This window comes from Thermobia domestica, chromosome 5 (genome assembly GCF_964235325.1).
Source record: "Thermobia domestica chromosome 5, izTheDome1.hap1.1, whole genome shotgun sequence".
Classification (NCBI taxonomy): domain Eukaryota; kingdom Metazoa; phylum Arthropoda; class Insecta; order Zygentoma; family Lepismatidae; genus Thermobia; species Thermobia domestica.
Genome location: NC_137458.1, coordinates 36,400,197 through 36,418,456, shown reverse-complemented (window position 1 = coordinate 36,418,456; position 18,260 = coordinate 36,400,197). Strand labels below are relative to the sequence as shown.

Genomic DNA, 18,260 nt, shown 5'->3' with positions numbered 1-18,260 from the left:
GAGTTTGCAGATAATGCATATAATAAGACATACTAGAAATATTCGTTAAAAGTTTAGTTTGTAGATTTAATCCACATTTCTCTCAATGACATAGATGTCGCTGCTTCGTGTTGAAATGCAGAATTCCCTCGTGTTCTTGAAAATTTCCCACTTTAGCAGAGTTGGTAATTCTCGAGATTTCTGTCGATTTAATGTTTTTTGCTTCTAATTTCTTTATTTTAAGCTAATATCTAACACAAATATTAAAAACGGGTTTGTTATTAACCTGTCCTGCTGGGGAAACCTTCCGAAATTTCGAACATATAAAGAAAACGGAGATATTTTCAAAAAACTTCAAAATAAAGAGACGCGTCATTTATTTTGCTCATGGTAGTACGTACACTAAAGCCCTCCTGAAGTGAATCTGCTCGGAAGAATACAAGTTCACACCCCCAAAACGATTAAGATACAGAAAGTTGATTTCCTGAGAAATAAATATATTTGTAATAAATTTGTGTGAGAATTAATCTGCATCCAATTTAGATACAGGTAGAATGGCCATGAGAGTTTAAAATAACTTTTTCTGTTTGGAAATAGTGCAAGGAGCTTTGTTACACAAGGTATCCATTCGTAATTTATGTGTCGTTAAGTGATTGCATTGCGCGGTACCATCCTAGTTTAGACAACCATAGATTTGTAATATCTGCAAAGACATGCAGTGTATTTTCAGAATAGAAATGTAGAAAGAAAATTATACCAAAATTCAAAGCAGAAGGAAAAGCAAAAGAGAGAGAAAGACTAATTCCAAGTCGCGGAGTAAACAACTAATGTTCAAAGTTTTGACACGGTATGACTTTACTTCCTACTTCCACCTTCAGCAGCTTTATTCCAAAAGTATGTAACTAAAACCTCACTACTTAGATAACTCATTTAACCCGGTTGCATGTGAAGGTAGTCATATAGCCATTTTTTTTTTTTAAATCTAGGTTCTAACCAATGACGTGGCTAGATGGGCGCGGTCGGAACCAATCTTCAGGGTCAAGTATCAGGATTCCTACAACCCGGAAAATCAGGGAAAGGGGTCCTCTGTCATGGAAAATTCAGAAAAAAAAAAAAAAAAAAAAAAAAAATAAAAATGAAAAAATACTTTTTGATTGTTGTAGAATCTTCTTTTAAATCATAGAACTGCATGTGATAAGGAAATCATCAATCAAACATTTCTTAAACATGTTTTATAAATGTTTGTGCTGATGATTAGAAATACAATTTATCTCACCGAAGTATTTGCAGTTATTCTTTATATATGAACTTTTTTAAAAATACGAGCTTGCCATGTATTTTTGATTATGTGAATGTCTGCATTTTTCTCAGGTTATCCTTAATATTTCTTCCGTTTCAAATTCAAGTTTGATTTTAATTAATTTAGCTATTGTACTTTAGTCCAATAAAAGATGTCCAAGGTGAGACTCTAGTCCACTGTGGGAGAATCCAGTCCATTAGCCTGGACTGTTTTCCTCATGGGTTGCCTGTCCTCTGCACATGGGCTGGATAATGACTGCTTATTGTAAAGTGTGTACAGCGTGGTCCGGAACTGAGCGTACCCCTAATTCGTGTTTTCTGACGGTTTTAGGTTTCGCCCCCATTTGTTTGGTGACATTGGCAACATTGCTATCCATGTTCATTTGTTTTCTGCTTTTTCCTGCTTGGTAACAGTTATTTGCAGTGAAGTTGGAGTAATCAACAATGTGTGATTGAAGTCCATATAGCATTAAACAAAGATTAGTTGTTGCGGTTTAGCTTCACGAAAGGCGTTACACAGATGACAACATGGAAAGTGTTAAAGCGAAATTACAGACCGCTTTGGTATTAATCCACCAAGAAAAGTAACAATTTTGGGGTGGGAAAAACATGCATTTTCTACGGACACTGTGAAAGACGTTCCTCGAGGCGATCGACCGATAAAACGGAGAGAAACGTGCGTGGGCGTAGAGTGGAAGCATCAGTGCAGTAGTCGCCTTCGAAATCAACACGTGAAAGGTCTTCGGAGCTTGGTATTCCTCGGATCACCATGACGAGGCACATGAAAGATTAAAATTAAAGGTTTACCGTCCAGTGCATGTGAATGAACAGTGACATCGACATGGATGCGCTGGAAGAGGCATGCATAACTCTCCTTAAGGCGTTCCCTTCCAAACGATCCCGTGGCACAGTCCTCTTCACAGACGAGTGTGCTATCTACCGGAGTATGCATTCTCGGAACGTTGTAATGTGGTGTAAGGAAAACCTCCGGTTTTATAAAGAGCTGGAGAGGAACCCACCACACGTGATGGTGTGGGCTGGAATGAGTGCAACACACATTTTTGGGCCTTACTACTTCGAAGACAATGGATATTCTTAGCTGGAGATGCTTAATGAGTGGTTGGTGCCTCAACTGGAAGAAAATGGTATCAAAGACACTGTTGTAACACAGCAGGATGGAGCACCAGCGCACTTCGCGATTCACGTGCGCAATTACCTGAATCAGACGTTTCCTGGCCGGTGGATTGGAAGAGGTTGTGTATCTTAACCAGCTCTCTTTGCCTGGCATCAAAGGAGTCCCGACCTGACGACATCAGACAATGCTCTCTGGTGTTTCATAAAGCAACAAGAAAGAACACTCGATATCACACAGCGCAGGAATTACGAGGAGCTGTGGTACACGCCTTCACCCTCGTGACTCCGAAGTATCCGCAAAACATGTACGAAAACTTGGCGCAGAATTCAGCTGTGTTACGACATGGATGGTGATCATATCGATGTTTCTAACTTGAAACTTCAAGGTAACTGTGTACAGACATTGTACCATAACTAACCCTATACTGTTGAAGCTAAAGGGGGGGGGGGGGGTACGCCCACCTTCGGACCACCTTGACGAAAAGCACTGAAGTTGAGTAACATGGGGAAGCAGGCTCATGTGAAAGAATCAACTCATGTGAAAATTGTACAAAATTTGAAGCAGCAGCATTCAATATGACATTTGTGGAAAAACTCAAAATTAACGTATTGTGAAGTTCCAGTTCTCATCATCTTCATCAGGAACTATTTCAAAGACTGCGTTCATGAATAAATGTTATATCAGCACCAAGTCTGCCTACTGCTGATACTTCAAGACCTGCTGGAATTTAGAAGCGCCGATTGAACAGTTTCATCCTTAAAGATGAAGTGTAAATAGCAGAGATTATGTAGGCTCTTCAAATTGTGCACGATAAGTGGTCTTTCAGCTCCTGCTAGGATTTGAAAATAGTGTTTAAGTTAGTTTCCAGACAGTCACATTGCTCATGTATTTTCCATAGGTCCAGATAAGGCCTCATATGTACTGCATTACGATTTAGTCCCATACTCCCGGCTCAAGACCTGTAAATTCTTTTGTCATCTGTTTGGATGAGGCTCTGAGTAAAGTTGTCCAAAGAGGCCAAATGAACTTGATAGTAAGGTTTTACTAATAATAAATAACTGGAGAAAGTCGTAACACTTTATTTGAATAGAGTCTTCCTTAACAAAAGCACAGCCAATGCCTTGTTACTGGTTTCCCCCTGCTGCTTTTGAATCTTGGATGGCCCTAATGATAATTTAAAATTTATTTCAAATGTACAGGATCGTATTAGCTCTATGAACAGTATTGGACACTATAGAGTGGTCAGCCTAGGTACATGTAGTTTACATGTTGTGCACGGTGCAGTGAAGACTGGTATTGGTTCTCTTGTCTGGGAGATACCTTGCATATTGTACGATCCATCTGGTACCTGTTCAATGACTTACCAGCCCGTAGAGGATTATTCGTTGAAGTGATAGGGTGTTCTTTGTTTCCACTCAAATTTTGTGGTGTAAGGTGGCTAGGAAATGTGAACTGTCTTCAAAGGATACTGCAGATTTGGGACCAATGTGCTGAAGCTCCTAAATGAAGCAAAGCTACAAAAATCGAAAACAGCTGCATCATTGAAAAAGGCACCCCGTGATCCACTCGTAAAGTGGAAGATGCATTTCGAAGACTATGAGTCTTTTCTCCAAAAGTTCCCATCACCAAAGCCAGTTGCTCCTTATCTTCTTGACGGTATTCATGAGGTTCTGAGAGACTTGTGATCCGCTGTATAAAATCAATGTAATGAAAAGTAAGGTAGATCATTCCATTGTATTGATACGAGCAAATCGGACAATCTGGTGTCAAGCGAAAATATTGATACAGGATTTGCAGCAAATCGCTACTAGAGGCCTTGAATTTCTGCACGAGTGTCACAGTGTGTTATGCTTAGTGATAAGAAAACTGCAAGAAAGAAGTCCGCTAAAACACAAGGCCTTACGTGACATTATCCAGAGGTCCCCTGTGAATGAACAGAAGAGATTTTCCGTACTTTTCCATGTGATGCACAATACCAACATCCTTGATGTAGTAGCTGAAAGTACCAAGAAACAGTACTCCTTATTCTGTAATCTGTGAGTATAGGAGCTTGACAAAATCTTCCAGTTTTGCTGAAGGAGGAGTGAATATTTCCTTCAGAAACCTTCTCATAAACAAGAAGGATTTCAAACAGTTGGGCATTTGTAAAAATCTGTATGGTTTTCTCTCACGGCAACTCAACTGTCGAAGGTTTTTTTTTTTCTTTCTTTCTTTCTTAAATAAGTTCATTAATAGAGAACATGTTGGAGAAAACAGTTGTGGCACAGTGTCAAGTGTACGACTATCCTAGAAGCAAATGGAGTCCAGAATGTCGAGATCTCAAGGAAGATACTGGGTTACATTTGAAATGAACGGAGACGCTATCAAGAATATCTGGAACACAGTAAGGTATAGAGGAGTAAACAAGAACAGAAGAAAGTAAACGTGTAGGTCAAGAGAGTGACTAAAAGAATTGTGTAATTGATGCAGAATTTAAAGAACTAACGAAGAATAAAGTTTCATTGTATTGAAAACACTGGTGTTTCTTGTTTGTTAAGATGCTGGACATGATTGTATTAAACATTTATTTTTTCTCGCATAGTTATGGTATTGTGATATTTGTTGCCGTCCTTATAATAATCAAAATTCAATTAATATGAAATGTGTAGAACAATAGTGACCAACCATAATATCAGAAGGAAAATTACCACGTTGTTGAGGAATGGTCGGCTGTAGGAAGAGACGACGACCTATTCCATAGAAATTTTATGGTCGGGGAATTTTACGGAGAGTCAGGAAAGTCAGGGAACCTTTTTGCTCAAAACCTGTAGCAACACTAATTATGTGAATTATTAGTGCGTATACGAACTATATGTATATTATGCATAACATAAGTAATTTGTTTATCTTCCTTTTTCAATCGGGAGGCTGCTCCAATTCGAGTTGTTGTAACTGGGGCTGCAGGCCAGATCGCCTATTCCCTGTTGTATCAAATAGCAAAAGGAGATGTCTTTGGACCAGACCAGCCTTTGGTTCTTCTGTTACTGGATATTCCACCGATGATGGGCGTATTGGAAGGCGTCGTGATGGAACTTGCCGATTGCTCTCTTCCCCTCGTTGTTGGTAAGATATAACACTGTTCATTATTATTACGGTTTTGATTGAACTTAAAAATAATTGACTGTGTTCAGTCGAAGACTGATACTAATCAGATAAGTTTCTTTAAGTTCTGTGAGATACAGAGATGTGTTTATTTCTCATGTATTTGTTGAAGAAGTTACAGCTAATTAAGCGCCTCACAGTTTTGTGTTGGAAAAAAAAAGTAAGAAGTAATAGGTAATTGTTTAAAAACATTTATTATTAAATACAAAGGGTTGTTAGTTTTACATCGGACTGAATTTGAAGGGTACTCATCTTACGAGAAATCTAGCCGCCACTACCAATGCTGTTCTGTTGGTCCCAGGCAGTTTAGACTATCGCCCGAAATTGAAGGTTCCATTGGAACAAACTCCTGCGAGCGTAGCACGGACAAGGGAATTCGGTCTTACTCCTACTAGCATTTTTTTTTTTTTTTTTTTTAAATTTAATTTAAGGCCAGCGATTGTGTGCGGATGGCGATGTTGGAAACAGCTTCTCAACAGGTAAAAGTTGCAGAAATCCATCTTGGGTTGGTATCGAATGTCTTTTTACAGGAATGTCTTCAAACAGAATGATACGAATTCGTAATTCCCGTTCCATTTCCTGATAAAAATGTAAAGATGTTCTGGCAGTGTCTTACAGACTTGTCTATATGGATCCTTATGTAGTTGGGTCCGCATCCCACAATTTTTGGATGTCGATTCGAAATGCGCATTAGCAAGTTTGCTGCATAACTGAATTCCGTAATGACCATAAACTAAAGCGGAAGATTTTTCCGGCAATTGCTAACAAAATGTCATACGAACACCGCTGTCACGGTAGATCAACGCACAAGCGATGAGATAGATGTTTGCTTCATTCATTGTGACTACTGGCTGCCATTTAAACCTCGCCAAGTGCTTTTTGTATATGCAACGTGGCCTGGACTCAGAAGTGGCTGAGTTCGTAGTTGAAGATGCCAGGTTGAATCGTTAGCTCATTCCACGTCCCTGGGTCTATGAATTTTTCTGGCACGGCGCTGCGAGTTTCACTTTTGCTTGGAGCCCTTTTCATAGGCTACTGTTTCGTCTCGAGCTTCTGGTTTGGGTAATAAGTAACAATATCTCTCCAGTAGTCGTATTGATTGAACCATTCTCAAGAGTTTGATAATGCGTACGTAGGAAACAGGAGCATAGAAAGGCGCCATTTGTGAACAGTAGACGCGTCGTTCTGTCGTCATTCACCAGATGGCAATGACGTTTCGAATTGAGTCCGATATAAACCGAACGACCTTCTATAGAAGACTTCTAAGTGAGGCCCATCGGCAAGTCATGAATTGAAAATGTTGACACAGAATACCTTCTGGTAAAATAGGAATTTTTCTGTGGCGTTACACCAGTGACTAGACAATATGAGTCATTCCCGGTCGCAAGGGCGAACTCAAGAACTTGATTTCTGAAAATGCTCTGTAGACAGTCAAAATAATCGTCCATTTATTTTGGTACTATATTTTCTAAAGGAAGAAAGAACAACTATATATACAAGCACAGGAACTGACTCTCACAGAGCCATTTGGTAGCTCTACTCGTATAACTCAAATATAATTTCCTAGTATTCAGACTATACGATAACTTTCGTTTAGTTAGCTCTTACTACCCGGAACGCCTCGTATCATTTACATTATTATCCTTGTAGTACATATGAAGTCGAATGTTACTTTTATTTATTTATTTATTTATTCTTTAATACAGAGGTTGTGCCAACAGCTGATCCTACTGTAGCATTTAAAGATGTGGATGCTGCATTTTTAGTTGGTGCAATGCCACGCAAAGAAGGAATGGAAAGGAAAGATTTACTGGCAGCTAATGTTAAAATCTTCAAGGCACAGGTTGGTGGTTTCATTCAAAGCCAATTGTCTTTTTTTACTTGAAGTAATTAGTTACGTTTTTATTGAGGTACGCAGTTTGTAGGCGTGCTACATGATTAAAACTTCGGGTCTGAAAATTATTCACCTAAGCAGCCATGCAACAATTCGTTGCTTACATTTCATCAATCAATTGTCATTTTCAATGTGCATTCCTTAACCCTTATCATACCAAGGTAAGTTGATCAACGTTCTTAACCAAGGGGGGTCCCTAAGGGACCCCATGATTTTTTCACTCTACATTTGTTTCATCTGTGTTATTTTGATGCTTTTTCTTGCATTTTTCAATCTTAGGCTTCGTAGAATCTTGTTTTATAATTCTAGAAAAAAATGTGTATATATACATATATACAGTGTGTGTCAAAAATTGCATCCCTAATAATTAATAAATTAACAGAAAAATCTGAGAATTAGTTAGGTATGTACATAAAACACATTCTATTGTCCAAAATCACATAAGACAAACAGAACGTGGTGTCATCTAGCGGAGACATTTGAATTATCAGCATATTGAAAAAAAACATAAAATACTATGAGGGGTCCTCGGAGGATCCCAGATCACTTATTCGTATTTTTAAAATCTTACTGCTTAACGATTTTCTTTCTTTTTATGTTTATATATATCTTACTCTGAAAAATGAACACATAGAAAAATCGCGAGGGATGTGTGTGCCATACTTTTCATTTGCCACTTAAAAAACAGTCTGGGGTCCCTCAGGGACCCCGCCTTGGTATGATAAGGGTTAAGAAAGAACACTTCCTCTAAAATTGCATATTTTCATCTGCTTCGTCCATTATAAACGGATAAGAAATTTTGAGCACATGTAAAGTGGAAAAAAAAAAAAAAAAACGTAGGTTTAAAGAATTACAACCGTGATTCTTGGAGATATTCGTACCGATTCTCCATATCAAGTGAAATTGTATTAACGAGATAACATTGCACAAACATATACAGTATATATAATTTACAGGCATCCTTTGGCTCATACGAAAGTTAAAGGCAGTAATTCAAAATTCATTAACACTGTTTCTACAATAGAGAAAACTGATTCGAATATGTAATGTAGTTCTGGAAGTGGCGTGATGTACAGAATGCGCACTGAAAATGACAGTTCGGTTTGGGAGAAAACCTCGCGGACCAAAATCTCGCCTGCCAAAACCTCGCGGTCCTGATCTCTGGACACAGAATCTCGCCTGGTTTAAACTACGCGGGACTTAATCTTGCCTGGAAAGAAATGTCAGTATAAAAACTCGTCACGACGATTTCCTCGATGTAGAATGCTCTATATATTGCAATATGTATATATTTTGTAATAACACATAATTGCATTAAAATAAGAAGAAAAATTCTAACACATGCATTGAAAATCTATCCTATATAAAAATGAAAATGACTATGTTTGTGACATCATACCTCTTGAGCCACCCGACCGATCTCGATCAAATGTTCATAGATGAGGTTCGGGCCTGGGATGTATTTTGTATTTTCACTTCGACGGCAGAATGAAGTGTAGGGGGGAACTCGAACCACGAGACCAATCTCGATCGAATTTGCCAGACAGATCAGGTTAGAGCCTGGATGGTTTTTATCATTTCACTTTGATGGGAAGGCGGAGGGGAAGGGGGAAACAGAAATACATAAAAATGAAAGTGGCTGCGTTTGTAACTTAACTCTTGAACCACCCGACCGGTCTCGATCAAATTGTCAATATAGATGAGGTTTGAGCCTGAGATGGGAGCCTTAGGAAATTCTAACGAACTTGAATAATATTTATAAAGTATGAAATAAATTAGTTTTTACGTCCCTTGATTATGCCTTGTAGGTTAGAGGAGACGTAGATGATCAGGATGAAGGAAATGCTGGAATGAAGAAAGTGGGAGAAAAGGGGAATACCCCAAGAAAGTCCCCACACACGACGTTTTTGTATCATCTTTATTATTATTTGTAATATAGAATTGCATATTAAGAAACTCATTGGGTAAATTTTAAGGAAAGGTTTCATTCCGCAAGTTTTTGGCCAAGCGAAATTTCGGACGGCGAGGTTTTGTCCACTCGAGGCTTTGGCCTGGCGAGATTTTGGGCGGCGATGTTTCGGCCGCGAGATTTTGTCCGTATCCCGACGGTTCGTCATGAGACCTATGCATTTGAATTATTGTATGAATGCTTGTGTGAAGTTTTTCTTTCCTTTTTTCTTAATATGCGTCCTATTATGTCTTTGTATTTGTCGTTACTTCTTGATCATCACATGATAAAATATTTATTTTATTGAAAACTCCCTTTAAAAGTAACTTTTGTCTTTGCTAGCAGTCAACAAGTAAATATTTTTTATGTATAGATTACATGAGCCGTCCAGTTCCAAAACGGCTCTTGTCCATTTACGGCAGGGTTGGCAAAAAAACATGGTTTTTATTGAAAAAAAAAGTTTTTTTGGGGGGGGGTTTAGACCCGTTTTTTTTGGTTTAAATAATTTACTCTATGTATTTATATTAAATATGGACAGAAGTTAGTTTGTTTCACCTTGGTGTTATTATGCAACAAGAAGGTTATGCTGGAAGGGGTAACATAAGCTTAAAGCGGAATCTAAACCGCTTCTCGGTTTACATCAAGAGAAATTGTCCATTGGGACATGAAACCGGGACTAATTGGTCACAAATGCGATTGCCGACTCGCTCACGAAGGACTCCTGATATAAATACGTTGTACTGATCTTTACATAGGCCTACTTGTTAATATAATTGTCAAGAGTCATTTCAGAATGACAAAAAGATAAACAGTTACACAAGTAAAAACATTATACAGAATTATATATAAATCGGGAAACTCTCACTTTAGCCATTGGGAAAATCCTGTTACTACTTTAAATGTATTTGTATGTAAAATTTTAAGGTCAACATATAATCACTCGCTAAAACTGAGGTATTAAATTACAAATTTGGTATGTAGATAACATTCAATAAAATTAAAACCAAGTCAAATCCAAGCTAATGTTGGAAGCTACGTAGGCAGTTGATAAATTTTGCCAATTTCTATCAATATATTTAAGCAACCTTGGATTCTTTATAAAACAACAGGCATTCAGTCAAGTAGAAACACACAATTTGGTTTCATTTCGTATGTTTAGGCTTAACATCCTTATGAAATACCAAGGTTATAACGGAGAAGACTTTCGCTTAGAGGGACACCTCGAATCGCTGCTTGGTTTACACTTGAAAGATGGGTTGTGGTTCGACCGAGAATTGAACACGGAGCCCCTTGATTAAAAGGTGAAAAGTAGATAAACGTAATGCGGATGGTTTGATATGTTGAAACGTCACCATGAAGTTCACCCGATTTAAAGCATTTTTCGTTGTTTTTTTTTTTTTTTTTTTTTTGTTTATTTTGTTTTGTTTTTGTTTAAACCAGCCAACCCTGATTTACGGTATATCAAATCCCAGAAAACCGAGAAAAATATGGGATTGATGTGTTTTGTAGAACTGGAAATATTTGAGAATGTTCCAAGTTTTTCACATGAACACACTGAAGTATTCCCAATTTTACAAAACATGCAAATCCTACATTTTTTTCAAAGTTTTCTAGGATTTTCTGTAAATGGATAAGAGCCGCCTACAGTACAGAAGGTTTATATACGGATAATATATTGTAATTTTAAAGGGAAAGTTTAGGTGAATTGATTTTGCGTGTGTTCGTGTGTTCATAATATAATTTTAATCGTGAACGATCGAGGGTTAGGGAAGAATCGCTAAATATTCCATAAAATTAAGTGACTTTTTGTAAATAAAATCGGTCACCCACCCCTTATCTTTAACGCTATTGAAAACTGTGTATAGATTCTTGGTCGGTAGTTACAGTTGTGTGGTACGTTTGGAAGGTTGAAAATCAAGAAACAATTAGCTTTTCCATTTGTTAATAGGAATTAGGTTAGGCATGTCATTAATTTATATTGATTGATAAGTAGCTGCTGGTTTTAATTATTAATGCTATGCACCGTCACATCCTCGAAAATAGAGATAAGGCTAGCAACATCCGACTAGATGGCTACGATATTCGAAAAAGAAAGAAGAAAAAATCCTGAAATAAAAATTTCGATGGAAAAGTTAGTATGCAATCTGAACCTTTTCCTGCGATTGACTGTAGTATGGTATAAGATACCGATAACTGAATAAAAATAAAAGTTATAAGAACCGATTCTGAAGGAGGGAGAGGATAGTAAGAGAAAAAGATGAAAGATATTAAAACGAAAGAAAAGAAAACTTCTACAGACCAACTTGCCAAGCATCAGGTCCTTTCCCTCAATTACCATCGTGTTCGTGGTTATGCAGTACTCCGATTACTCGCACATAAAAATAGTAATGTCACCGAATATAAATACCTTTTTATTAATCTTAACTTACCAGATAGCATTCCGTAGTGCGAAAAGATAACATTTAATAGCTATATTTTGTTATTGTGAATACAATGTATAGACATACTTTTCTCTCCCACAAGAAATAAGAAAGTAGATGAATATATGCTTTATTCCGCTGTTCTTGTCGTGTCTTGTTGCAGTTTAACTTCATTGTGTTCGTACTAATAGGCAATGCAAATGGAATGTAAGCCCCTTGGGAAATATTTCTTTTATTTAATAAGAAAATTCATTCAATTTATAATAATTAGCATTTAAGTTAATTTACGTAGCCAGTAAGTATAAGTGTTGGTGAGTGCGTAAGTGACTATACACGGCTGGTAAAAATCAGGTAATTTATTATTTTTTTTCTTCCTTTCTATTATTTTTATCTACTGTCTCCAGTCAATCGCCTCTCAATTCTTCCGTGACTTTTGTGTAGCAAGTGATTGTTTCGAGGGAAAGGCTCTTAGTTTGGTTACTCAATACCATCAGTTTCCACAAGTTTATTTTATTTATTTATTTATGTTTTCTTGTTAACTGTCGACAGTCTTCCTAGTTGGCCCACTTATTTTCGAGGACAGTGTGCGTCGGCCACACCATTCCTAGTACTGAATGAGCCATAAAACTTGGTCTTTCGTGAACGTACTCAGTATATTAAGTATACTGTTATAGTTAATTTTCTTCAATATCAGTAGTATTGAATTCCGAAGGTAGCAAGTTTATATATAAAGTGAATCACAAATTCATGTAAATTTTATCATATTGTTTTCATATCTTTACTAGGGTGAAGCATTGAACACACACGCAAAGAAGTCAGTAAAGGTTCTTGTGGTTGGCAATCCTGCCAACACAAATGCTTTAATCTGTTCGAAGTATGCTCCATCCATCCCTCCACAGAACTTCACTGCGATGACACGGCTGGACCAGAACAGGGCACAATCCCAAATAGCTTCTCGCTTAGGAGTCAGTGTGTCTAATGTGAAGAATATCATTATCTGGGGGAACCACTCCTCCACACAGTTTCCTGATGTTGCTCACGCTTCGGTCAACTTAGGTGGAAAGCAAGTCAGTGTGTACGACGCCATTAAGGATGATGGCTTTCTTCAAGGAGACTTTATAACGGTAAGTAATGTTATTGTGGAGATTTGCCTTGTAGTGTTTGTAGGTGCGTACTAGTTGAAACTACCGTAATTTACAGAATGAAATGGAGCAGCATAATGGGGTGATCCTAAAGTCAGGGTTCAATTTCCCTTCCTTGAAGTTTTGCTTCGCTTTTCAGCACCAAGGCTACATGAGTTTTGGTTCTGCAGTTTAGGTGAAATTCGAACCATTTAAAATCCAATGCTCCCCCACTGAAAATCCAACCTGGAACCATATGCATGAAAAGCGCGTCATAATTCCTAGAGCAGCAGGGAGGATTAGTAAAATTATACTGTCACATGAGGTAAATAGTTCTTTGAATTTATATGTTGTATACCAAGCGCTCATAAATGAACGGTGAGGGATCCAAGTTCAAATTCTTCAGCCAGCAATCCAGACTGAAATTTTTTGTTGGACTTTCTCCGAGGAGACTTGGACAGATATTAAAAGCACTTACTTCGAGTAATCTCATGTAAAATTCCTGTCCTGTAAGTGTTTGTGTTTATATACGAGGGCTATCCAGAAAGTAGATTACGTTTTGGAATAAAAAATCAACAAAGTATAGGAAACAAATTTTATTATATACAGATGAAAGCCACACACAAATACTACTTTTCGACATAGTCACCATTCAAATTAAGGCATTTATCGTAGCGATGTACGAGCTTGGAAATTCCTTCGTCGAAAAATTCGGCCGCCTGCGACTTCAACCACTTCGTTACCTCTTCTTGCAGCTGTTCGTGGTAACCAAGCTTTTCGCTGATGATTTCGTGCAACAAACTTCGCGAAATTTGTGGAAAACTCAAAGAAAGTTCCGTTATTGTGAACTTTCGATTTTCACGGACTTTAACATCGACTTTTTCGACAAGTTCGGCAGTCACTTTGCTGGGTCTCCCACTTCGATCTTCGTCGTGAACATTGGTTCGGCCATTTTTAAACCTTATGACCCACTGTCGCACTCCACCTTCAGTGATAATGTTGTCCCCATACACTTCACACAGCTGCCGATAGATTTCTATCGGTTTACAGTTTTTTTGCTGTCAGAAACCTTATTACTGCACGCACCTCGCAGCTCGCGGGATTTTCAATTAACGCAGACATTTCAAACCGTCACAGTATCTTAACGGAGCACAGCACGAACCTCTCACTAGCACGGCTAGATGCCGACTGAGCTGCGCAACGCTCTGACCCCAAGATGGCCGCGCTAGCCCCGCCCCTAGCGGACACAGACGAAAACGTAATCTACTTTCTGGATAGCCCTCGTATATTGAGCCAACATTGATAATCAGCACCAAATTACAGAGTGACCCAAAAGTAGGTATACAGTCCCGTATTGATAGGTCATGACATTTTATATCATTTGCTTATTGTTATTCATATAGTACTGGTTTAGTTCCTTCCTTATTTGTTGCTAACTTATTTTCTCTTACATCTTAAGCTCGGAACAAACGAAAGTAAATAAATTCATTATATTAACAAATTAAAATGTCATATTTGATCGATGCTAGTCTGTATGCCTACTTTTGGGCCACCTTGTATATGAAAGTTTAGAATAAATTATTTACCTTCCTTAAATGTAGAGTTTTGACTTAGAGTGACCTCACAACTGCCCAAACATAACATATTCATAATAGTTGATACTTTTATTGTACAACATTAGTATATCCATGAAATAATGATTCAATTACTATAAGAGTTCATACCAAACAATTAAGAGTACATGGTAAGTAGAGTATAGATTCTTCCAACAAACTAGACGTACAAACGAGTCCTGAGAATAATATACGATATATATTTGTTTGCACAGATTCATAACGACCAAAACTTCCTAATCAATGTGCAACCTTCTGTGGCATTTTGAGACCAGTACAAATATTGTGTAATACTTCGTGGTGTTCGTTTCAGTTACCAACAGTATGTACACTGATCAGCCAGAACATTATGACCACCTACCTACTATCGATATAAACCCGTCCAGGCGATAGCAGCGTCACCTGATGGGGAATGCCTGCTAGTCAGACACGTACGGTGCCTGTAGTATCAGTGAGCGTGCTGGCCGTGTGTAGAATGGGGAAGTCGCGCGATCTGTTTGACCGAGGGCAGATTGTAATGGCACAAGCGTTTCGGAAACTGTACGACTTAAGTGGTGAGTGTCGTCAACAAGTGGCAAAACCAAGGTAAAACGACGTCCAAACGTCGAGGAATTGCCTCCCCCCCACACACACACACTACAGATGTTGGACGTCGTAGGCTGGGCAGACTGGTAAAACAGGACACGGCGAACTGGCGGAACTAACGTCAGACTTTAATGCTGAACAGAGTACAAGTATGTCTGAACACACAGTGCACCGAACACTCCAAACAATGAGCCTCCGCAGCCGACAACCCATCCGTGTGCCAATGTTAACTCGACGACATCGGCAACTACGACTGAAATGGAAATGAAATCTTTGAGTTTTACGTCCCACGGTTATGCCGGTTAGGCTAAAGGAGACGGTGATGATGAGTAATGAATTAAATGGTGGAATGAAGAAAGTGGGAGGAAACGGAAGAACCCCGAGGAAACCCACGCACGCGGTGTTTGTCCACCACAAAGTTCACTTGGCGGGGGCTGAGATCGAACCCGGGACCTCAAGCACCAGAGGTGAACGCTCTACCACTGAGCCACCGCGGCCCCCCTACGACTGAAATGGGCACGTGACCATCGCCACTGGACCTTGGCGCAGTGGCAGAGCGTTGCATGGTCTGATGAATCTCAATACCTTCATCATGTCGATGGGAGGCTGCGAATCTGTCGTCTTCCAGGGGAACAGCGGAGACAAGCTGGTGGCGGCTGTTATCCTCTGAGGAACATTCACTTGTGCATCCATGGGTCCAGTAGAGCTCGTGCAAGACACCATAACGGCAGTAGTATTTTTCAACAAGATAACGCACTATGTCACAAGGCCAGGAGTGTGATGGAGTAGTTCGTGGAACACAGTGGCGAGTTCCAATTGATGTGCTGGCCCCCCAACTCGCCGGACTTGAACCCAATCGAATACCTCTGGGATGTGATTAAACGTGCCGGGAGAGCGCGTTGCCCTCCCCGGAATTTACGGGAATTAGATGACGTGTGTATGTGTGCAGATGTGGTGCCAACTCTCTCCATCGAATCTTTCCATTCTACAAATTGTCATCATCCTTCACTTACACGTATCGTTTCTCTGCATCAGGATATAGCCGTAGGAGTTGCGTATGTATTTCCCTTCATAATCAGCTTAAAAAATATGTAGTTAATGTGCGTGATCTAGCGAGAAAAGTTTTATTGTGATGGTAATGTTGAGTGCATGTGCAGGAGGGATTAGAGTTCTCTGACCAGTTGTAATTCTGGTCCAGCGTAACTGTTAACCCGTTTCATGAGTTTATACGCACAATCATTTTTTGAAAAATCCTGGCCTCCCTCCTCTCTCATGCATAAATGAATTAAATAAAACTGACTTTTTCTTTTCTAAGATCTTTATTTCGGGTCAAAATTCCAAATGATCTTATGCAGAAAGGGACAGGGGAGGACATGGTTTTTTACAAGAAGTAAGTCACCATGTTTTCGTATGTCACTTGACTATATGAAGCGATAAAAGGTGGGAGAGAAGAATGCTTCAGTTCAACAAAAACTTGTGAAATTCCATGCTTAATTCCGTGAGATTATAGTACTTTGTAACCCAAATCATTTCGCTTCACCAACAATAATGTAACCCTGTTTATATCAGATGATAGAAACTCTTCTGTACTATTTCATTTTTAATTTTCAATTCAAGGAAATATTGTGTCCACTTGTCATTATTGACAAACTCCTAGCAAAGGTTAGGAGTGTAAAAATGTGTTATGTAAAATATTAAATCCCTGCATGTGTAGGATTCTTGAGCTCTTGTTCAACATTTATTTGAATAACCCTTCTGTGACAGCATACAGTATTGGCTGACGAGTGACATGACCAGACATTGTTGATTCCTCCTTTATCCATCAGCATAGCTCAATGCTTACGTTGAATGAGTGAGTAAGTCGTAATTAGTGAACTGGATGTCATAGATGTTTGCAAGGAATGTGTCAAACATTTTTTTTTTTTTTTTAAATAATATTGCCACTGACAGAATATTTAATTGATTTGTTTCAGACTGTCCAGAAGCGAGGCGCTGCTGTGATAGCTGCGAGGAAGTTGTCGTCAGCAATGTCTGCGGCCAAAGCTGCAGCCGACCACATGCGTGATTGGTGGCAAGGAACAGCACCCGGCAGCTTCGTTTCTATGGGTGTGATATCGGATGGTTCCTATGGAACCCCTGCAGGAGTAATCTACTCTTTCCCCGTGACCATACAGAATAGAGAATGGACCATTGTTCAGGTAAGAAATACATTCAAAATCTTGAGTTAATGTTAACGCATTGCGTAAATCATTGTGGCATACTCATCTCTCTATGATTCCACGGGTAGTGCTGGAAATATTGATCGCCGTGTTCCAGGCATAGGTTGGCCCGATGGATCACATTCAGTGCAATTTGCTGTAACCCATTCCGTTGGATGTTGTGTATGTTCTGTTGCAGTGCCTCGATGGTTCGTGAATTGTTGTAGTACATCTTGCCCTTCACGTTGCCCCGCGTATAAAAATCGGAATTTGATAGATCAGGGGATCTATTTCTGATGGTAAAAGCCAGCTCCTACATCTTACATTCGTGAGCTGGAAATTACTGCTGTACACTAACCGAAAACTACGAATAATGCCGATAATCCAAAGAGTGGACGTCAAACACCTAACGTAATTTTGTTTCGTGTCTGTTCCAAAGCAATATGCCATCCACGTACCGGGATACTGCGCCACCTACTCATGCCAGCATTGTGGTTGACCAAGATACAAGACGACAAAGAACAGCTACGTCTTAAATCAGAAAAGAGAAAGAGGATAGGTACCGAATCTTGTTTATTATTATTTTACCCCATTTTATTTGAAAGGCATTCATTGTCCCTTCTACACAGAACTGTGTGTTATATGCTTCTGAATGAAGAAAAAAACTGAGGGCAATGAAATTGCTTCAAGACTGAGTGAAATTAAAGATCAGGTGAAAGTACTTTCATTATGTCATGGTGGGAATCCTTACTAGTAGAGCGTGAAGCAGTGAATGAGTTAAAGCTTTTTCTTTCTCTTTCTTTTTTACAGGAAATTCAAAATTTTCAATAAGCAAATTCAGAATTTCCCGAAAAAAAAAAAAAAAAAAACAAGATACCGATGTATCCGGCCAACTTTTGCATGAAGTTGCTGTATTTTTACATCTTT

At 38.8% G+C, this 18,260-nt stretch overlaps 1 protein-coding gene across 1 annotated transcript in view; it reads left to right on the top strand.

The window, feature by feature from the left end:
• Positions 1-18,260, top strand: part of Mdh1 (malate dehydrogenase 1) — a 34,509-nt gene that overhangs the window by 12,226 nt on the left and 4,023 nt on the right. The window contains exons 2-5 of the mRNA XM_081758506.1: positions 5,320-5,515; positions 7,261-7,397; positions 12,602-12,940; positions 17,109-17,333. Of these exons, the coding sequence (XP_081614632.1) occupies positions 5,320-5,515; positions 7,261-7,397; positions 12,602-12,940; positions 17,109-17,333 (897 nt within the window). The remainder of the gene's footprint in view (positions 1-5,319; positions 5,516-7,260; positions 7,398-12,601; positions 12,941-17,108; positions 17,334-18,260) is intronic.